The sequence below is a fragment of the Ischnura elegans genome, chromosome 11, assembly GCF_921293095.1.
Source record: "Ischnura elegans chromosome 11, ioIscEleg1.1, whole genome shotgun sequence".
In the NCBI taxonomy this organism is placed as follows: Eukaryota; Metazoa; Arthropoda; class Insecta; order Odonata; family Coenagrionidae; genus Ischnura; species Ischnura elegans.
Window position 1 is genome coordinate 96,670,266 of NC_060256.1, and position 18,299 is coordinate 96,688,564.

At 38.1% G+C, this 18,299-nt stretch overlaps 1 protein-coding gene across 1 annotated transcript in view; it reads right to left on the reverse strand.

Annotated features, from left to right (window-relative positions):
• Positions 1-18,299, reverse strand: part of LOC124167671 (B-cell receptor CD22-like) — a 773,246-nt gene that overhangs the window by 266,258 nt on the left and 488,689 nt on the right. The window contains exon 3 of the mRNA XM_046545655.1: positions 6,525-6,733. Within this exon, the coding sequence (XP_046401611.1) occupies positions 6,525-6,733 (209 nt within the window). The remainder of the gene's footprint in view (positions 1-6,524; positions 6,734-18,299) is intronic.

Consider the following 18,299-nt stretch of genomic DNA (forward strand, 5'->3'; position numbering starts at 1 on the left):
CAGCGGGAACCAGAACGACGTCACACGGAGTTTCCCCATCATTCATACTTAGCCGTCGCGTTTTCGCGCGCTTGAAAATTTTCACTTTTCATTTAGAGTTTAGAAAAATAGATATCGTCATTTAAGAATCTAAAAGCGTGAAATATGTACTCCAGGAGGAATAATCTTTCGATGTAGGCAATAAAAAAAATAGGAAACTACCCAAGTCCTGAGAAGGGGAGCCACAATGAAGTATCTGCAGCACTTTTATTCATTATATATTTGTAGTTTTTATTTACGAAAGACCGCGATTTTCCATTATTTTTAGTGATCTACCCGAAAATTTAATATTCCTGGGTGGATTGTTTAGCCTGAGCACGTGACTTCCGCCCCTCAGCGTTCCACGTGGAAACTTCATGCACTCCTCAGTGCTTACGTGCATTCACCCAAAATTGTTGATTGAATATTTATTCAGAGCTCTTGTAAGGCTCGCAGTACAATTTTCAAAGTTACTTCTTTAGGCGCGTTTCGTATCCATACCAAAATTATAAGAGAAATGAGAGGTAAATTGTCTGATCCATCACATTGTCACACTTTCTCTATATTCCCTCTCCTGCTACATGTAGAGTGCGATCGAAGGGAGAGAATTGAAACGAGGAGAATTCGTGGGTTTATATTTACATCGATTAGTATAGTGCTTTTGCAGTGCAAGTGTGTGAATGCATGTAAATATCAATGGGGAACAGCCAATTTGTTGTCTTAGATCTGTGACTTATTTCTTTTACCTAACGACCTCTGGATAAGAAAACGACCTCATTTTTTATCTATCACGTCGACTTTTTAAGCTACAGGATACCCTCTTTTTGTGTCATTCGTCATAAAAAAAATTCAAATGAAGGAATTCGAATCTATAATTCCGTCCATACAGGAAATTCGAAGTTAATCTTTTTAAGGCATGCGCGTTAATTGGCTAAAAAAATATCCTTGCATAACACCCGTACAATGAAAAAGCTTCCCTCAAGAAGCAAGTCTCACTTTAGTATATCCTGCACCTGTCGTCGGCATCCTGCGGCGTCAACCCCGCGGCACCGGACTAATAAGGCTTATTTCAGCTTAATTGATAGCAAAAATGCCTCCTGTGATCGACGCTGACTCTGGCATAGTAGTCACAATCACACAAGGTATAGTAAAACAACTTGGCGCGGTAGAAGTAAACTAACTACAGCTCTGAATTCAGCATGCCTATTTTGGCATAAAGCAGCTCAAAAATTGAAGAGAACAGAAAATGTGTTAAAATTGTTCCCCAGTGTAGGCAATCGATGAAATCAAGAGCATATGGAAGTGACTTTCAAGGTGACGGCCTGCATCTCATGCATATATTGTTATCCTCTCCTCGCTTCCTTTACTGCTGCCTGCTCACAGAGAATAGCGTATTCAAAAATTTACAAAACCGTTTATGATTTTTATTTAATTGCTGAATAATTATAATTGCCGTTCTATTAAAAACATATTTTTAGCATACTACAAAGGACAATTATTTGAAAAATATCATAAAAAGTTGAAAATGAAAGTTAAAAAATAAAAAATATTGAGTAAGAGTATTCAAAAGCCCAGCCCTTGAACTGCAACGAGTAGTTACTTATATTTTTATAACCACGTATTATTATACTCGCTTTCTTGTTTGTTCTTCCAAGAAAAATCTTGCAACTCAAATTTCGACCACTGTCTGATTAACTAGAGCACTAAAATTTTCAGGATAGCTCAGGAATAGTTGACAAAGCAATGTTCTTACACTTTTAACACGACTGTAAGAGTACCTCGAATAATATTTTAAAATAAAAACTAAATATGGAGTTTTAAGTATGGACACTTAAATCCAATGGAGTAGCTGCAATCACAGTATGTGAAATAATTATCAGTTTGCTAAGAGTAAAGTACCTGTATAATTTTTCTGTAGTTCATCTTCAACAGAAGGCTGCGATTTACCATTACTTTCACGACTCGCTCTGAAAATTGTACATTGCCTCGGGGAATCTCTGACTTCACACATATTTTCTGCCGTCCCTAGGTCACAAATAACAATTGAATAGACGAAAGTTTGCGGCAAAACTATTTCAAATTGAAGGAGGAAGTTAAAAAATAGAATTTAGAGAAAAAAGAATTTCAAGAAAAGAGAAAGTGAGGAACTGTATAATAATACAGTATATTAAGACATATATTTCAAGATATCAGACAATGTAGGTTGGCAAGATGAACATTTTTATTAGAATACATTACGAAACTCTTGATGGTTCTTCATGAAACTGTTCCATTAGTTCTTCAGATCTCCTGTCTATTTAAAATAATGGGAATTAAATGAGTCCAAAAATAAAGAGGTAAACTTATTAAAGCGCAAAATATACAGCGAAGTGAAAGAAAGTAAAGATAAAGTGAGGAGCCGCATAAAAATGCAGTGGGTTAAGACATCGATTTCAGGGCATCGGGACAAGGCGGGTTAGCAAGTTGAAAATTTTAATTAGAATATTTTATAAGATTAGCGCTCTCAGGCCTATATGTTTGAATTATTTTAACATGACAAATACGGCGTATGATGATCTTTTTACGGAATATCCATTAAGAAACTCTTGATTGCTCTAGATGAAACTGTTGTATTAGCTCTTTATTTCTCTTGTCAAATTTAAGATAATAGAAATTATAAGAAATACTTCTGATTTTACTGTAAATGATGAATGAAAGTGAATAGAAATCAATCTATTTTTAAAGGTAGATGGAAAGAAATGTTCTTTTCTGATTAAAAAAATAAAGTGAACGTAAGTAAATAGAGCAATTGTGGCAATAATAACAATACTATTTAATTTTAAGTGCTTGAATCGTTTATAGATCACCCTTTATTGCCAACCAATTAAACTCCAGCATTTTGTTTTAAATATATTAGAAAACTATTCTTGCTGTTTAAAATTATAATTATCGTTATCGCTGTAGGGTATAATAGACAATATTTGAGACAACCTCTTGGAGGTTGTGCTAAAATTTAAATTGATCACAGAATTCCTCCCTAACAAAGCTAACAAGTATAAAATAGTTTAAAAGTATTAAAATAAAATATTTATAAAAACCAAGTTTTTTTTAAAAAGAAGAATATAATGATTTCGGCCCCATAAATTAATAAAAATTTCAAATATGATTGATGAGAAATTATAGCAAGTTTTATTAGAACATTTCAGATGCCATAAAACGAAGAACGTTGTGCGCAAGTAAGATTACATTCTAGAAGAAGACATGACAAGAACATAGAGCAAGACACTAGAAGACATGTTACATACATTGACCAGCAATTATTAATTTTAAAATCTCACTTGCGCACAATGTTTTTTGTTCTTTGGAATCCGAAATGTTCTTATAAAACGTCTTTTAATTTCTCGTCAATTATATTTGAAATTTTTAGTAATTTGTGGGGCCATCAGTTATTATTTTCTTCTTTTTAAAAAAAAGTTGTTTTTTTTATTTCATTTTTTATACTTTTATATTATTAAAACATAAATTTGTTTCCAGTATTGAAGTTAATGAAAATTAATAAATTGCAGATTGTTAATATAAATATCTCGTTGGCAATCTCCAGGGGCTGCCAAAATGTTCTTTAGTTTTGTTTGTGAGAAAAAAAATATTCACGTTTTTTGTGTTTAAGTTTCTTGACTTGCAGACCGTATTACAGATGTAGAAGGAAGAAGACTTAAAATGAGATAGGCAGAGAAAGGGAGGGGTGGAGGGTGGAAATGTTAGAGTTTTAGAACTATGAATTAAATCCTTGGTGAACGAATTCGATTTGTTTAAAAATTAAGTGCATTTGGAGGCATCTATTCTGAAGTCGTTTCACGAAGTTTTTCAGGTGATATGTCTACATTCATGCATCACCATCAGATGATTTACGACTTTTTGACGAAAGATTTTTGATTGACGAAAGTTTTGGATGTGTTGCTAATGCTCCAGTTAACATGGCTCGTGTATCAGCTGAATAACTAGCAATTTAAATTGCTTTATCCACATTTCTCCTCGGCACCAAATAAATGTCACTCACGCTGTAATTCTTTTTTCGGAATTATCTTTTTCAGAAATAATGCTGTTTTCATGGGCTCTCACGACAATCATCAGTTCCGCGTGTTATTTGGTGAAATAACTTCATGTTAAAGAATATAGCATGGCAAATTTCAAATATTTTGTTTCATATGACCGGTTTCGTCGCGATGTGACATCACCTGGTTTGGATACAAAAAAGCACCATCTCTTAAATATCCGTGGGGGGGGGGGGGAGGGAGGAAAAGACAATGGCAGAAGGTTGTGCGAAAGAAGGAGACTCATAGAGGGACTGATTGGAAGAAACATTGACAATGGAAGAAAGTAGGGCCGAGGCTGAGGGCGGGGAATGAATTTACAAAGGGGCGAGGGGGGTGGTGTGGGAGATGTCTATGAGGGACTAGATATCGTCAGGGGGGGGGGGGGGGACGGGGGAGTTTATGGGATGATGGGAAATGCGATGATGTCGTCAAGAGAAATTCCTTCTTCGTAGTTTGCAATTATAATAATATCATCCACGAATTATTTTAGTGCATCCAGCTAACGACCCCTTTTCTCCGCAGGGAGGATCTCAGGTTCAAAATTACTGATATGTGTATAACGGAAATGCAATGCTTGCAAGTACAGGTTGCCAGCAAATATGATCATTGATAGGGTACCACTTTTTATTTTTCCTTATTTATAGTAATATAAAAATTTAAGGGAAAATTAGGAATCGCGAGGATTTAATCATTTCTCTACTTTAATCCATCATTAAAAATGACAGAAATTACAAATAAGAAAATATAAATCGAAATCAAATGAAATAACGTACTGTTATGAGAAAAATATAGTGTTTACAACGGCCCTATATCACAATATTATTCACGTTGGCCAATTCTAAATCCCAGTCGCGGTTTAAAACCTCGCCCACCCCAAGCAATCGTCGTCATTAATTACCTACCCCCAGCCATTTCACGGAAACAATCGGATACTAATGAAGCACTGAGGCTTTTAATAATTTCCCCGTCATACTTTCCCCCAGAGAGCTCTAATAAGAAACACGCAAGATCCACGACACGCACGTTTATTTGGCGGCAGAACGAAAGGTTTGCGCAAAATCATCCCATGGAGCAGCATCCCAGTGGCATGCCCGCCTCGAATGGCCAGTGTCAAAGGTCCGCCTCGTAATCTAACATCAAGGGACACACAGCCAGCTTATGTGTGCGCGGTGGACGGCAAAGGGACGCCACGCTACAAAGCAGCCAAAGCGCCCTTTGCCTTCTTCATCCGAATTAATGCACAGAAATAAAAACGCAGGCATTTAAACTGCCCCTCTTCTATCATTCCGCGAGATTAAATTTTCATACATTGAGTTCCGTTAAAGGACTGGAGTGCATTGTCAAAACTGTAAACTGTTTAAAACATATTGTTATTACATAGTGTCACTGATTATTATTAAATAGAGGCATCTATTACGGAGATATTGCGTAATGGAAAATGCCTTCATCATGAGCCTCTTTCACCGAGGTTCACTTGTTCATACGATGATAGGATACAAGCATGTAAGACTAGCGTAGGCAAATCGTTCGTCCTAGAAGCGCAAGATACGCCAGTTAAGACTGACCACTGAATCAGAGAGAGAGCAACACACAATATGTCTCCGGCACATCCGGAACGACTATCATAATTCACAGTTTCATTCTCATTTTATTCATCGTCGCTGCTTCCAGTTCCTAGCTTTTCTTCACATCCCTTTCGCAATTATTTCAGGAATTGCTACGGTAACGTAGGCCATGATCTTTGCCCACTTTTTAATGAGAGGGAAAAATTAATCTATTCAATCGTAACCCTTAGAATAAGCTCCTAACATTTACCAAGCTATAAAAATATATACTTCGTGCAAGTGTTTAAAGGGATAAATAGTCTTGTAACGAGCCCAAGTTTTTAAATTGTTATGATGACCATGACTAAACGAACATAATATTAGTTAATTGCTTTAACGAAAAACATAATCCAATATTGATCAACGCTTTTAGTAGCCCTGGACGAGTCTCACCATTTGAGCCTGCATTCAAATGCTAATTTTTAAATTCAATTCCTAGGAATCATAGCAGAGAAAGCCAATTTATTTTGAACTCCAGTCAATGAAGCTCAAGTAGAAAAGCATTTCCTGAAATTGTCGTGAGATTGGCATATAATTTTTTTCCCGGGCCAGCGAACATAAAAATTTCGAGAAACATGATGTAACGGATGTTTTCCTCAGAAACACACGCCTCGAAATAAACAGCCATTTTCTTAGCCAGCATAGACTACTGCTAAGCATTCCGTACACGAAATGAAGTAGAAGTGAAGGTACAGAATGCACTAATTGAAATTGAATCCAAACAAACGCATAGAAGGGAATTTTTACTAACAATAAGCATATTGGCCGGTATATACATGCGGAAAATGGCTTGGATCAATAAGTGCTTTGAATAGTAATGGCCACTCACCGATGACCGTCAGGTTGATCTTGAGGTTTCTCGTGGGTGAGTTTCGGAAGTCGACGCGGCATCGGTAGACGCCCTCGTCCTCCAGGGTGAGGTCGTCCACCATGAGCTGAGCGGGTGTGGTCGCGGTGCGGAAGAAAGCGCGGGTGCCGAAGGCGGAGGGAGCAGACCACAGCTTCGCCTGACCAAACTGCCGGCCGCGCACGTCGAAGCTACGGAGAGAATAAATCAACTTCCATTAATACACACACACACACACACACACACACATCAAATAATAGACCAATTTCACATAAATATTACCACTCAATAAGAATAAATGAGACGCATGAACTCAACCCTAAAGAAAAGATCGTTATGGAAGAGTTTAAAGAAAGGTCTAGTGAAGAGTCTGGACTTGAGCACTTTATGGCACGGATACGTGGACACTTGAAAGGAGGACGAGAAAATACTGAAGGCCTTCGAGATGTGGGCACCGAGAAGAATGGTGAAATGGACGAAGAAGCCAATTATCTTCCAATGACAACCATTCACCACCGGTAAACCCAAAGAGAAGACGTAATAGTCGTGTGATTTTATAAATATAACGGACGAAGAGCTGGATATGGTATTTGAGGTAACACAGCTCAACCATGGTTTGCGGAGAACACAGAAGATATGGATGGAGCGAGTCCACTCCAATGTACGTATGATCACTCACAATTAGCAAACTGAGCAGGCCAGAGAGAGATGTACTACCCAAGGAAAAATTACATTCAGATACTCAACTGAAAATTAAAGGATGGGTTGCTTGATACCATTTTGACAATATCGTGACCACCTTCCTATCACATTAATGCATGTGCCATTACTTACAATTCATCATGCTTTTTATCAGCTCTTATATGGCCTCTAAGATTTTTTAATGACGAACCTGCATTAGATTTTTAAACTAATTTGTCATTTTATAAACTCATTCATCATTATTTATAAACTTATTAAACCAGCCTCAACTTCCTGATATTCCGTATAAATGATATTTTAACCTGAAAGCCTTCATTGAGCTTCTTCAGCGACGCGTGTGTGGCGCTAGTGTGGGAGAAAAGGTCGAATAAATATGAGTTTTCTTGGCTTCGTTGGCCTATGCTAATAGTGGCAAGCAACTCGCACTCCACCTCGCGGAAAAATATGACCCGATCAGCGGGGAATTTTCGCATGTTTGCTCTCGCCGGCGCCGTTCGCTGTTATCTTGGGATATTGGCACCCCATCAGAGGCGCCGGGCTCTCCTTACGAACAAAAAAGAAACGCCATGCGCACTCCATCAACATAGGAACACGTTGTGCAGGGTTCTCTCCATTTTCATCCCCCACCCCTCCGTTGTTTTTCATCCCCCAGCGGACTGGATTTCCCATCAGCCAACAGCGCGGAAGACAAACCAATTTCTGCAGCACGTGCAGTCGCTCGCGAAGACATTAAATTTACTCGCTCTGATTACTAGATTTCCCTCCAGCACACCCTGTACGCTGCAGACGAAAGGGTTTGATGAAAAAAGCACTGATTGCATCGAATTCTATGTTCGAAGCATCCCTTTTCCTTACGTATTCTTTTGTATGCATGCAGCGATGTAAAAAATCAAAACAAAGAAGGATACACGAAAAGTGATTGCACGAAAAAATTTGTCAGACGCCGACAATCGCGGAATCTAAAGCACACGGCTTCTTTTTGGTTTAATCGGAGGACATTGCAGATCATTAGAAGTTAATTGACTTCTCTGAAATTGGAAAGAGTCCCTCCAGAAAATAAGAGAGATGCATTGCCTGCTGACGAAGTATAAATGAGAAAGATGACCACATTTATTATCACCAAATACTTCGCATGCATACTCGCTGTGATTGAAGCACCCTAAAACTTTAATGACACTCTTCCTATAGAGACAGAGTTTACTGCTTGGCCTTGCAGACATCATGCTGTAAACCTTTTCCGAAGACTTTCCAGGCATGCGGACGATGCGATAATTTATTCCGGGCTTTAACCGCGATGTCTGTTGTCTGATGAGGATTGTTGCACTTTGGGACTTCAGATCTCAATTCCCGAAGAGGAGAAGAAGAAATATTGATCTGAGGTTGATGGTGAGAATATTGATAATACTATCGTGCTCAGAAAACAAAAGAATGGCTGTGAAAAGCCGGTTGCTTATTCTTGCGGAGAGTCCTACACTATGGATAGCACGAACCACGTTAGACTCATTTATAATGAATGAACGTATCCCCAGAATCCTGATTTTAATTAACATCACTATTTACAATTATAAAAAAATTTAAGTGAAATTCTCGGACGCTAATATATTTATTTATTTTTCTATAAAAGCTATTATGTTTACTTCATCCACTAATGTACATTTAAATCTTGCCTCTTTCTTTGGTTCTAAGAATAACCTTACGTACTAAATGAAAAAAATTTAGTGATTTCCTCCTACACGTGAAAGCATCTACTTGGATTTTTATCAAAAAAATATCTCCAGAAACAAAACGTAAAAATGAGCAAACGAAATATAGAGAGCACAGATTATAATGCTTTAAAACGAGATGCTACATTCTATCCTCTTTCGTAAAAATAAGTCAACCCTGTTGTTTTAAAATTTTTATCCAGGAAAACACAGCCATAAATGTCTTAAGCAATAATGTCTTAACTATACCTAGATAATGAAATTCACGGCTTTTTCCAGGTTTTCACGGTCTCAATGTCGTCGAATTCATGGTCCGTTTATAAGTCAACAATAGGACAATCACCGGCCGTATATTAATTAAAAATTAACGTACGCCTCATACGCCGTGAATGTAAACGCAGCAATGAAAAGTGATATCTGTTATGACGTCAACGTTTGGAAAATTCAGGGCCAACTGAAGGCCCAACCCAACCGCGCTCTTGCCCGGACGCATGAATACCATGGCCTCCTTTATTATGCGAATGCCCTTAGGACCTTCTTCCGTCTCAACACCGGAAGTCCTTTTTTTATTCCTCGCCGAGAGATTGTTTTTTGCGCACGTTGTTATTACCGCACAGTAACCAAATTTCCCTTACCCAATCTTTCTGAGATCGCGGAAAATATTTTTTGAAATTGTTTATAGAATGTTATAAAAAAAATTAATTTCATATAATTAGAGTGGAACCTCGATCTATTGTTTTTCAGGGGGATGGGCGAAAAAAACGATGAATGCGGGGAAACGATAGGTGTGGGAAAGTTTGGACAGGTTGCCTATGTCCCAGGAAACGCAGGATTTTGGCGCGTAATTATGATATTTGTCAAAGGATTCAAAGAAGATTTTAGCCAATTACAGGAGTACTAGTACTTTATCGAGACACTTACGTCATATAATCGAATAATATCTCTTTCAAATATCCTAAAGGAACACGCCACCTCACTAAAAATGTTTGCTCTCCACTGGGCATTTACGCTGCTATTATGGATTTTTCTCTGATTAACAAAAAATCCATGAAACACCATTTCCAGTACACGTATTCACGAGAGCAATGTGCATGTTATGCCAAAACAACCGCTTTCGCCGGCTCAGTGATTGGTAGTGAGATGGATCATATAGGCCAAAAATAGTCAATTATTTGAAATGTTCCTGTCTAATAAATATATTTTTCATGTAATTTAGGCCATGTGTAAAGCGTGAACAATGATACGTTAATCGTCAGCGGCACTCCCGCCTGAGCCTCGGCTTCATCCCACTTCTTGTTTTCACCTGGTAGCTCGCTCTACCCCCATCCCTACCGTCATGTGCTAGCGGACAGCCCGAGGCGTTCTCCAATATTCACGCGCTTGTATCCCGGATGCTTTTCTTCTTATTAAATTATTTTCAGTCCATATTTTAAAGTACTCACTTGTTTTAACGGAATGGCGATGGTCCGAAGACGGATAAAAATAAAACTAATAAAAATGAAACCTTACTTTATTAAACCCACACGGACAACACTCGATAGTTTGAGGTCAACCCACCCTGGAAAGTACGGAACCACTCGTGCGAGGTGAAGTTCGGAACTGATGCTATCGCATACGTCTTACGCAGAACATACTGCAGAGGGTGAAGCATAAACATATGAATGCGCCATGAAATTTTTTGTCGTAAAGAGAAGGCAACTTACACATTCTTTTCTAATAAGCGTAGCGCCAGATGAGTGGATGAATTCGGATTGTTAGTAGCGAGAAACAAAATATCCTGAGAAAATATCCCTTCCGTAACTCTGACAAGTGAGACTTAGTATAACTTGTAAATTGATAACTGATAATAACCTGATATCCTATTTTCGGAAAAATGCCGCTTTAACTGCCGAGAAGCTCAGGTACCAGCTAGCAGAGGATATCGAGTTTCGCCAGAAATCACCATTGTATTTTTCCAACTATTTCCTTGTTTTAAATGCCTAAATAACGTTAGAAATATGTCGTGTTTGGTCTCATTCTTTTTAGAATTACGTGTACTTTACAAATATTTCAATCTAATATAAGTATAATGCCAATTGCAGAAATTCATTGTTAGACACTTTTTGGGCTAATAGGTGATTCATGCAGCAGTTGATCTCCAGAAACTGGGAACTTTGAAGCAGATAGGCTGAAAAATAATTAATTGGGTGGGAAAAAAATTAATTAAAGTGGGTGAGAAAAGGGGGGGGGCGCGGAACACGTTTCTATTGTTCTCGTGTAACTTGATATTTTTTTTTTCGAAGCTAAGGTCTTCGTAACACGATCCCTGCACAGGCTAGGACTTTTTTTTTCGGAGAAGAGGAAAGCTTCAGAGGGGGGTAGGCGAGTGCTGAATGGAAGGGGATAGCGGATCTTGGGAAATGCGCTAATGTAACTATCCCACGGCACTCAGCTTCTCCCCATAGTAATTCAATTTCCTGGGGGTGTCCGTCTTTACTAGCCACAAATAACACATTGTAAACACGTCGTCTCATTTTCGTCAAACGATGATTGCGGGAAAACGACGGGACCGCAATCCTCAAACGAACAAAGCGGGAAAACGATACTTCGGAGAATGATGGATGCGGGAAAAAATTACATTGCCTTTACGGAACTTTATTTGGGACCAGGAACGGCGAACGATGAAACGGGAAAATGCGGGAACGATAGATCGGTGTTCCACTGTATAATGCACTTGGTTTTAAATATATAAAGACAAAGTAAATACCTGTTGAAACGCGTTATTTTCACTTTTACTTTATTATTCACATAAATTCAAACGAGGTGAGCGTAGTCTATTGAGAGCTATTGCCATAAATTGAAAGCCTATTTGCCGTAGAAATATTTCCTTAAGTAAAATTCCAATGGCAAACTCATATTTCGAAGCTTATGGCTTGTGCCCTAATTTTGTGTGGGAACCGAACTTCGAGTTACAAATCAGATAATTTTCGTAAATTGTTCATTCTGGTCTATTAGAAATGCTAGTGATTTCATTCCTCCTTTTTCGAATACAAGTCCATCCCGAGCTATCACTGAAATTGAAACGCTTATACAAAATAACAGACTTCCGCTATTAAAATGGAAAATATCGATCAATGTCTCGTCATATAGTACGGACCAATTACTACACTTCGAACATTCGTGTCTACAGACATGGTCAGGCTGCGCGTGCCTGACCATGAAACATGATTAACATATCGAATTTGATCAGTCAATTGTAGTATTATTATCAAGATTGAGATACTTTTAAGGTTTTATGGCGAAATTCACGGCTTTTTCCAGGTTTTTTCACGGTAGACGAAATTCACGGCTTATTCACGGTTTTAAGGTTTTCACGGTTGAGTGGGGACCCTGTTAAGATAAACACGGTGTCGTAAAATATCACAGCAAATTATGTAGTTCATTAAATCCAGCATGAGGAAATAAGAGTGAAATTGAGATAGAATGATATGATTTTCAACCCATACTTATCATGAAATGACGTTGTGGTATTCATAACTCGAATTCGAATTCCATATCTCCAACATACGAATGTGATTCAATTTTAAGTTATCTCTTGTAGAAACTTCTTTCCTTCGTCAGCGTCGTTCTTAAATCCTCTATATTCCTCCAAAAAAAATTATTCATGTATTTAAATATTTAGAAGCCAGTGGCCGCTATAGGGCGGGCAAATAGGAATGCTTTCTTTGGATTTGTTATCTAGCAACAGATACGTTTTAGCAAAGTTTTTAATTGCAATATAAGGCATTAAATAGTGCATAAAGTCTTGTTTCGTCTACGATCTCATTATGATAGCTCAAATGCCACAAGTATTTCAATGGCCGAAAGCTAAACAATTTTTAATCATTTTCGAATAGGCAATTTAACCTACAAAGTCATTTTTCATTCGTTTTCGAAAGCCCAAGTGTTTCGGACGCTCTTTGGACAATAGGGCAGACACAATATGGCAGTTATTAGATCATTATTTTGAATCAAAGAGGTTCAAAATTGAGGAGCGATCGAATTCACGAAATCCATCAAAGGAACGAGTAGGGAAACAAAAGAACGTTCTCAAGGCGCATTTTTAGTGCGATCGATTTGTTCAAGTTTTCTTTTATGCAAGCGAGTAAGTAATCCGGGTAGGTATTATACGCAGATGTTCTCGCAAGAACTGGCATCTCTTGCAAGTACATATGCGTACCTTTTAATCACGGCTAATTAGAGAGGCAGTCGATATTTCAAAACGGCCAGTTATTTTTAATAGGGATAATGGCTATCACCGGAAATATGTGTGAAAACGATACCTTTCCATAAATTTGGGCTTGGCAATCAGTATTTGACTCATTTTCTGTTTTATAATTTACATTAAACTTTTTTAAACTAGGTTTTATTGTGAACTCAGTTATTTTTTAGAATCAAAGACATCAATGGTTCCAACGTTCCAACGTTCAGATAAAAACGGATAAATCTCATTCAGTCTCCTGATGGCATTTCCAGCACGACCAACGAAACTTTGTACAATGAAAGTACATTACACGCAGCAGTAAATCCAGCAAAGTATTATACTAGTGCATACAATCGCTGTGAAAATCTAAGAACAAAAATTAGGAATTCAAAGCGTTCAGAATACTCAAGGAGACAAGAATAACATTTAGCTCCTTATTTCATCTGGAACGACGCTCTGTCACATCAACTGCAGCCAATTTTTTTATCGCTATTATATTCTATTGCGCCGTTTACTCCTCCATTTTCTTCCTCACATCTGTTTTCTGTACTCTAGGATATTTTTTACAGCAGGACAATTTCGGGAAAATATAGAAATCATAACTTGCATCACGACACAGTAGGTAAAAAGAGTGAAGGTGAATGCACACGTCGTTTGGAAATCAATTTGGCTTTTGATCCTGAACGAGATACGAAAGAGTCACTTCAGGGATAAAGATAAAGCCGTACTATTGATTTCACATCGAGAGAATGAGATGCAGAAGTCTTCCTAGCAGTAATTCCTAGCGAAATAACTCCATGCATCCATAAAGTGCGCGAATATATGCTAGTTAAGCACATATTTTGTGGTTAAGCAGGAAATTTCACTGAACTCAAGTGCAAACAAATGTCATTCTTAGTATATGTTCCACGTTTCCTACCAGAAGGGAATCAAATGCGTGATTGGTGTAAAAACCGCTGATCAACCGACATGGGAGCCAATACATTTCCAAAAAAAAATTAATTTGGCTTGCCTCGAACAAAAAAATCCTTATTAATCCTCGATTCCTCAATGACTCATCGTTATGGGAAATAAAATCTCTCAATTTGATTAAATTCATTAATAAACAGCAATTAAAATTATTCCCCGCTGGATCACAGGCAATGTTGATTGGATTTCCAGGAAGCCTATTAAATTTTAATTATGTATACATTAATTTTTAAAATTTTTAAAGCAATTTATGACAAACTGAAATAAGCTAGTTAGACCAATTGAGTAGATCTGTATTTAGGTCATCTCGTGGGTATCGATATAAAGGTGGATATCGAAATAAAACGCAATGACTTAACTAAATGCTCAGGAAATCAGCATTGCGACAATAATCACATCGATGTTAACTAAGGACCGGTTATCCCGTAAAATAGCGACAATAATCCCAAACCGCGCACTTCCGAAAAGAAATCCTATCTAACTCGATTAGCACTTCCAGGGAAAATCGCTGACCTAACCCACTCCAACCAACTGACTCTCACCCAACAAAATATGGCATAAACTTTGCCGTATCGTTAAAAAAAAAGCGCGATGAAATCGATCTTATGTATCAGGACGCAGACGTGATCATAGGAACAATAAAACGCAATTTTTGGTTACTAGATAGATTTTCTTTAAATAACGTGACCTCATTCCATTTGGCGAGATGATTTCTGATTCATAAACGGAATCGGTAGCAAAAATAGTAAGTAATAACACCGACTTCAGTATCTTTGAAATACTTTTTAGCTTTCCTACGCCAAGGACTCAACTTAAATATTCTGAAAAATTCATATGTGATAGGTAAGAACCTCGCTGGTATGAAGACGATATCAGTGGGGATTTTAGGAAACAGAGACAACAATATTGTTCAAAATGTCCATCACGTAACGTGAATAACCTCAGGTCTGATTTAAGTGGCCTCCGGTGTCCCGCAAGGAAGCGTGATCTTTCCCCTTCTGTTCATCATATACATTAATGATCTCTGTTCCCGAATTAGCATTGAAATAAGTTTACTTCCAGGAGTTTGCTGCCATGTTTCACGAAATTGGTGATCACTCTGACCTTGAAGTCCTATCACAGGATTAAAACTGCGGTCATGGGAAGAAAAAATCGCGGGGAGTACACATAAGAAATATTTTTGGCAGAGCCCTGTAAAAGTTAGGATTCGTAAAGCGTATTGTGGGAAGATTTTCCGATGAGAAAGTTAAAGAAAGGTGCTATTTCACGCTCATCCGACCACACCTTAATTATGCAGCGAGCATATGGGATCCAGTGCAGAAAGACCTAATCCATGAACTTAATAAAATACAAAGGAAAGCTGCGCAGTCCGTCCAAAACCGTTATGGGTGCACAGAAAGCGGAAAACATATGCTAACGAATTAGGCTGTGTGTCGCTTAGGCTTAGGGGTCGGAGACCACGCACAAGGCTTAGACTTCTAGAGCAGTTAAGAATATATTTATCCCAGAGAAACATGGAGAACGTCGTTTTAGAACCCCACTATATTTCAGGTCCGACGGAAACGATATATTGAAAATGATATTTTGTCTAACGGATAAGCAAGGGAATTTGTTCATCCCACGAACATTGAAGGACTTTAATAAATGGTACGCGGACTGCATATAAGCATTGCCTTTTTTTAAAAATAAGGCCGCTCTACTGACGCCCATGTCTAAGATAGGATCCACGATTTCTTTCTGCGGGGGGGGGGGGGGGGGGGAGGGGTACAAGGGTCTGACAGGCAAACGGTTATCTCATAATTGAGATTAACAGCGAGATTCAACATTAACTGTACGAAATTGGTGTTCACTTTGACCTTGAAGTTCTATCATAGGATTAAAACTTTATCGAATAACTTTATTATTATTAACTACTAACTAAATCTTTATTTTAATATAAAAGTTATTAATATGAAATTAAATGATTTAGGATCCGTAATACACTATGGGGGCCACGAGCCCCCCTTAAATCCGCGTATGCCCCTGCCATATGCCTATAAAAAATAAATAAGAGAAGATGATCAATGTAGTATCTGCGAGGATTGGAACCTGGTGTTTTCAGTTCAAATGGGAGACAATATATTCGTTTCGACATAGAGCATTTTTATTGGGAAGATTAATATTGTTAAAACTAACACTTCAGCTGAGCAGTTAATTATTCGAATATTAGCTTTCAAAAAAAGGTAGCTCATATAGCCTTTGACGACCTCGAAATAGCGAAAGGATGCACTTTCATCTAGTTCTGATCTGAGCTGAAAATTCGATAGCTAATATGGCAGTGCGTTAAATTTGAACAGTCGGATTTTGCCCTGAAACACAAACAAACAGACAAAACATTGACTTCATAAAAACATAAAAATAAAAAGAGGCGTACATTGCCGCCCATATTTCATGAGCTGGTGACGTCATTAGAAGTGACCATTCAATAATTTTCTTGTTACCGTTACAATTCATCTATTGGAGGCACAGGTATAAGTGAGAAACCCTGACCCGCTTGACAGTAGTTCGTAACGTCATCACCTTATCTGCTATATGATTAATTACTCCACCAGTCGCTGCAAATACCAGGAGAATAAGGTACAGATAGGAAAAAGCGGAAAAATATGGATCCTCTTATTATTCAAGCTCTATCACGATGGGCTATAAAAGAAAATTAATGAATCATCCAATCAGGAAATATCAAAATTGATTGGAAGCAACAACGAAGCAAACAACCACCATGACTGTTATGTTAAATGTATATGACAAAGTGAGCACAATTGATTTAACATATCGATACTGCGCCGTCCGAAATGATTCCACCTGCCGAGACGTGGCGATCGATACTTAAGTCCTGAAAGCAACAAAAAATATTTCCCTGCACGTTTGTTTTTTGCTTTCCCTGTGATTTATTATTAGGGACGTTGGACTTCCTGACCCATTTTCAAATCGAACTTCTTTGCATCAGACGCAGTAGTATCACGATGATGAGAGCCCGCCGGGCCTGTTTCTTATTAAAACGTCGCTGCACCAAACGGAACATATCTGCCGTGAAGTCTATCTATAGAGGAGGTACCCACCAGGGCGGAGAGACTGCTTTCTTGCTCGCCAAAGCGATGATAGTGGAAGGGAAGGATGCTGCTTTTTTTTACTATCGATTGCGAGTCTATCGCCTCGAGAATGGGAGCGACGACCACGCCAAGTGATTGCGATCTGGCGGGAATCGAATGGGGCAGAATGAGGCTGCCAGTGTTGAATGCGGCGGCGGCGGAGGGGTTTGTGACGTAGGTTGGCTTTTGCGAAGTCATGCGATCGTTTCATATCCATCTCTCGTTCGCAAAGCGCTTTTCACTTTTTTGTGCTCTTCTTTTTTTCAATTACGAAAGACGTCCTCCTGCCGGAGATGCGGCCGACTTTCCGGGCAAACAAACGTGACGCTATCACGAAATTCATCTATATTTCTCCGCTAACAGAGAACAAGTCTCCCAGTTTTAGTCTCCAGAGTTTGTCCAAGAATAAGATGCCTAAATTTGTCCTCGGATCGATTCTGAGTTCCAAATATTTAATCAATCGGTTGAAATGGCTTTTGAAAGTGTTTTAATTTAAATCCATAAAGATGACTCATGTATCTGGTAGCTCATAAGTTAAATGGCGCCTGTTCATATGATATTTGTGGCAAAAAATCACATTTCTGATATTTTTGTAAACTGACAAAAGAAGAAATGCCTTTAAATTCTATGAATACGATCGAGTCTAAGTAATTAGATCCTGTCTGAAATTTTGAATTGGCTGTGTTCCAGACGTAATAAAAGATGCAAGTCTCAAAGAGATGGTGAATTGTACCACCTGCATTACAAGCTATTTTGATAATTTTTCTTGGGCGTAAAAATGCTTGAAAACGCTTCCATCATTTTGAATAATGAATGGAAGGCGGATGTATGGAGGGAAAATGAAAGGCAATTAACCCTTTGCTTTGCTTACTTCCACGAGCGGGCGCTCATTACAGTGGTCCACATACTGAAAAGTGCGGCAATCTAAACTAACAAAACCAAAATAGAGTATTAATCGGTTTTACAGTCTCAGAATTAGTTGAAATTGCAATTTAATGCTTCAGTTGTTTCTATAAATAACATGTTCATTGTT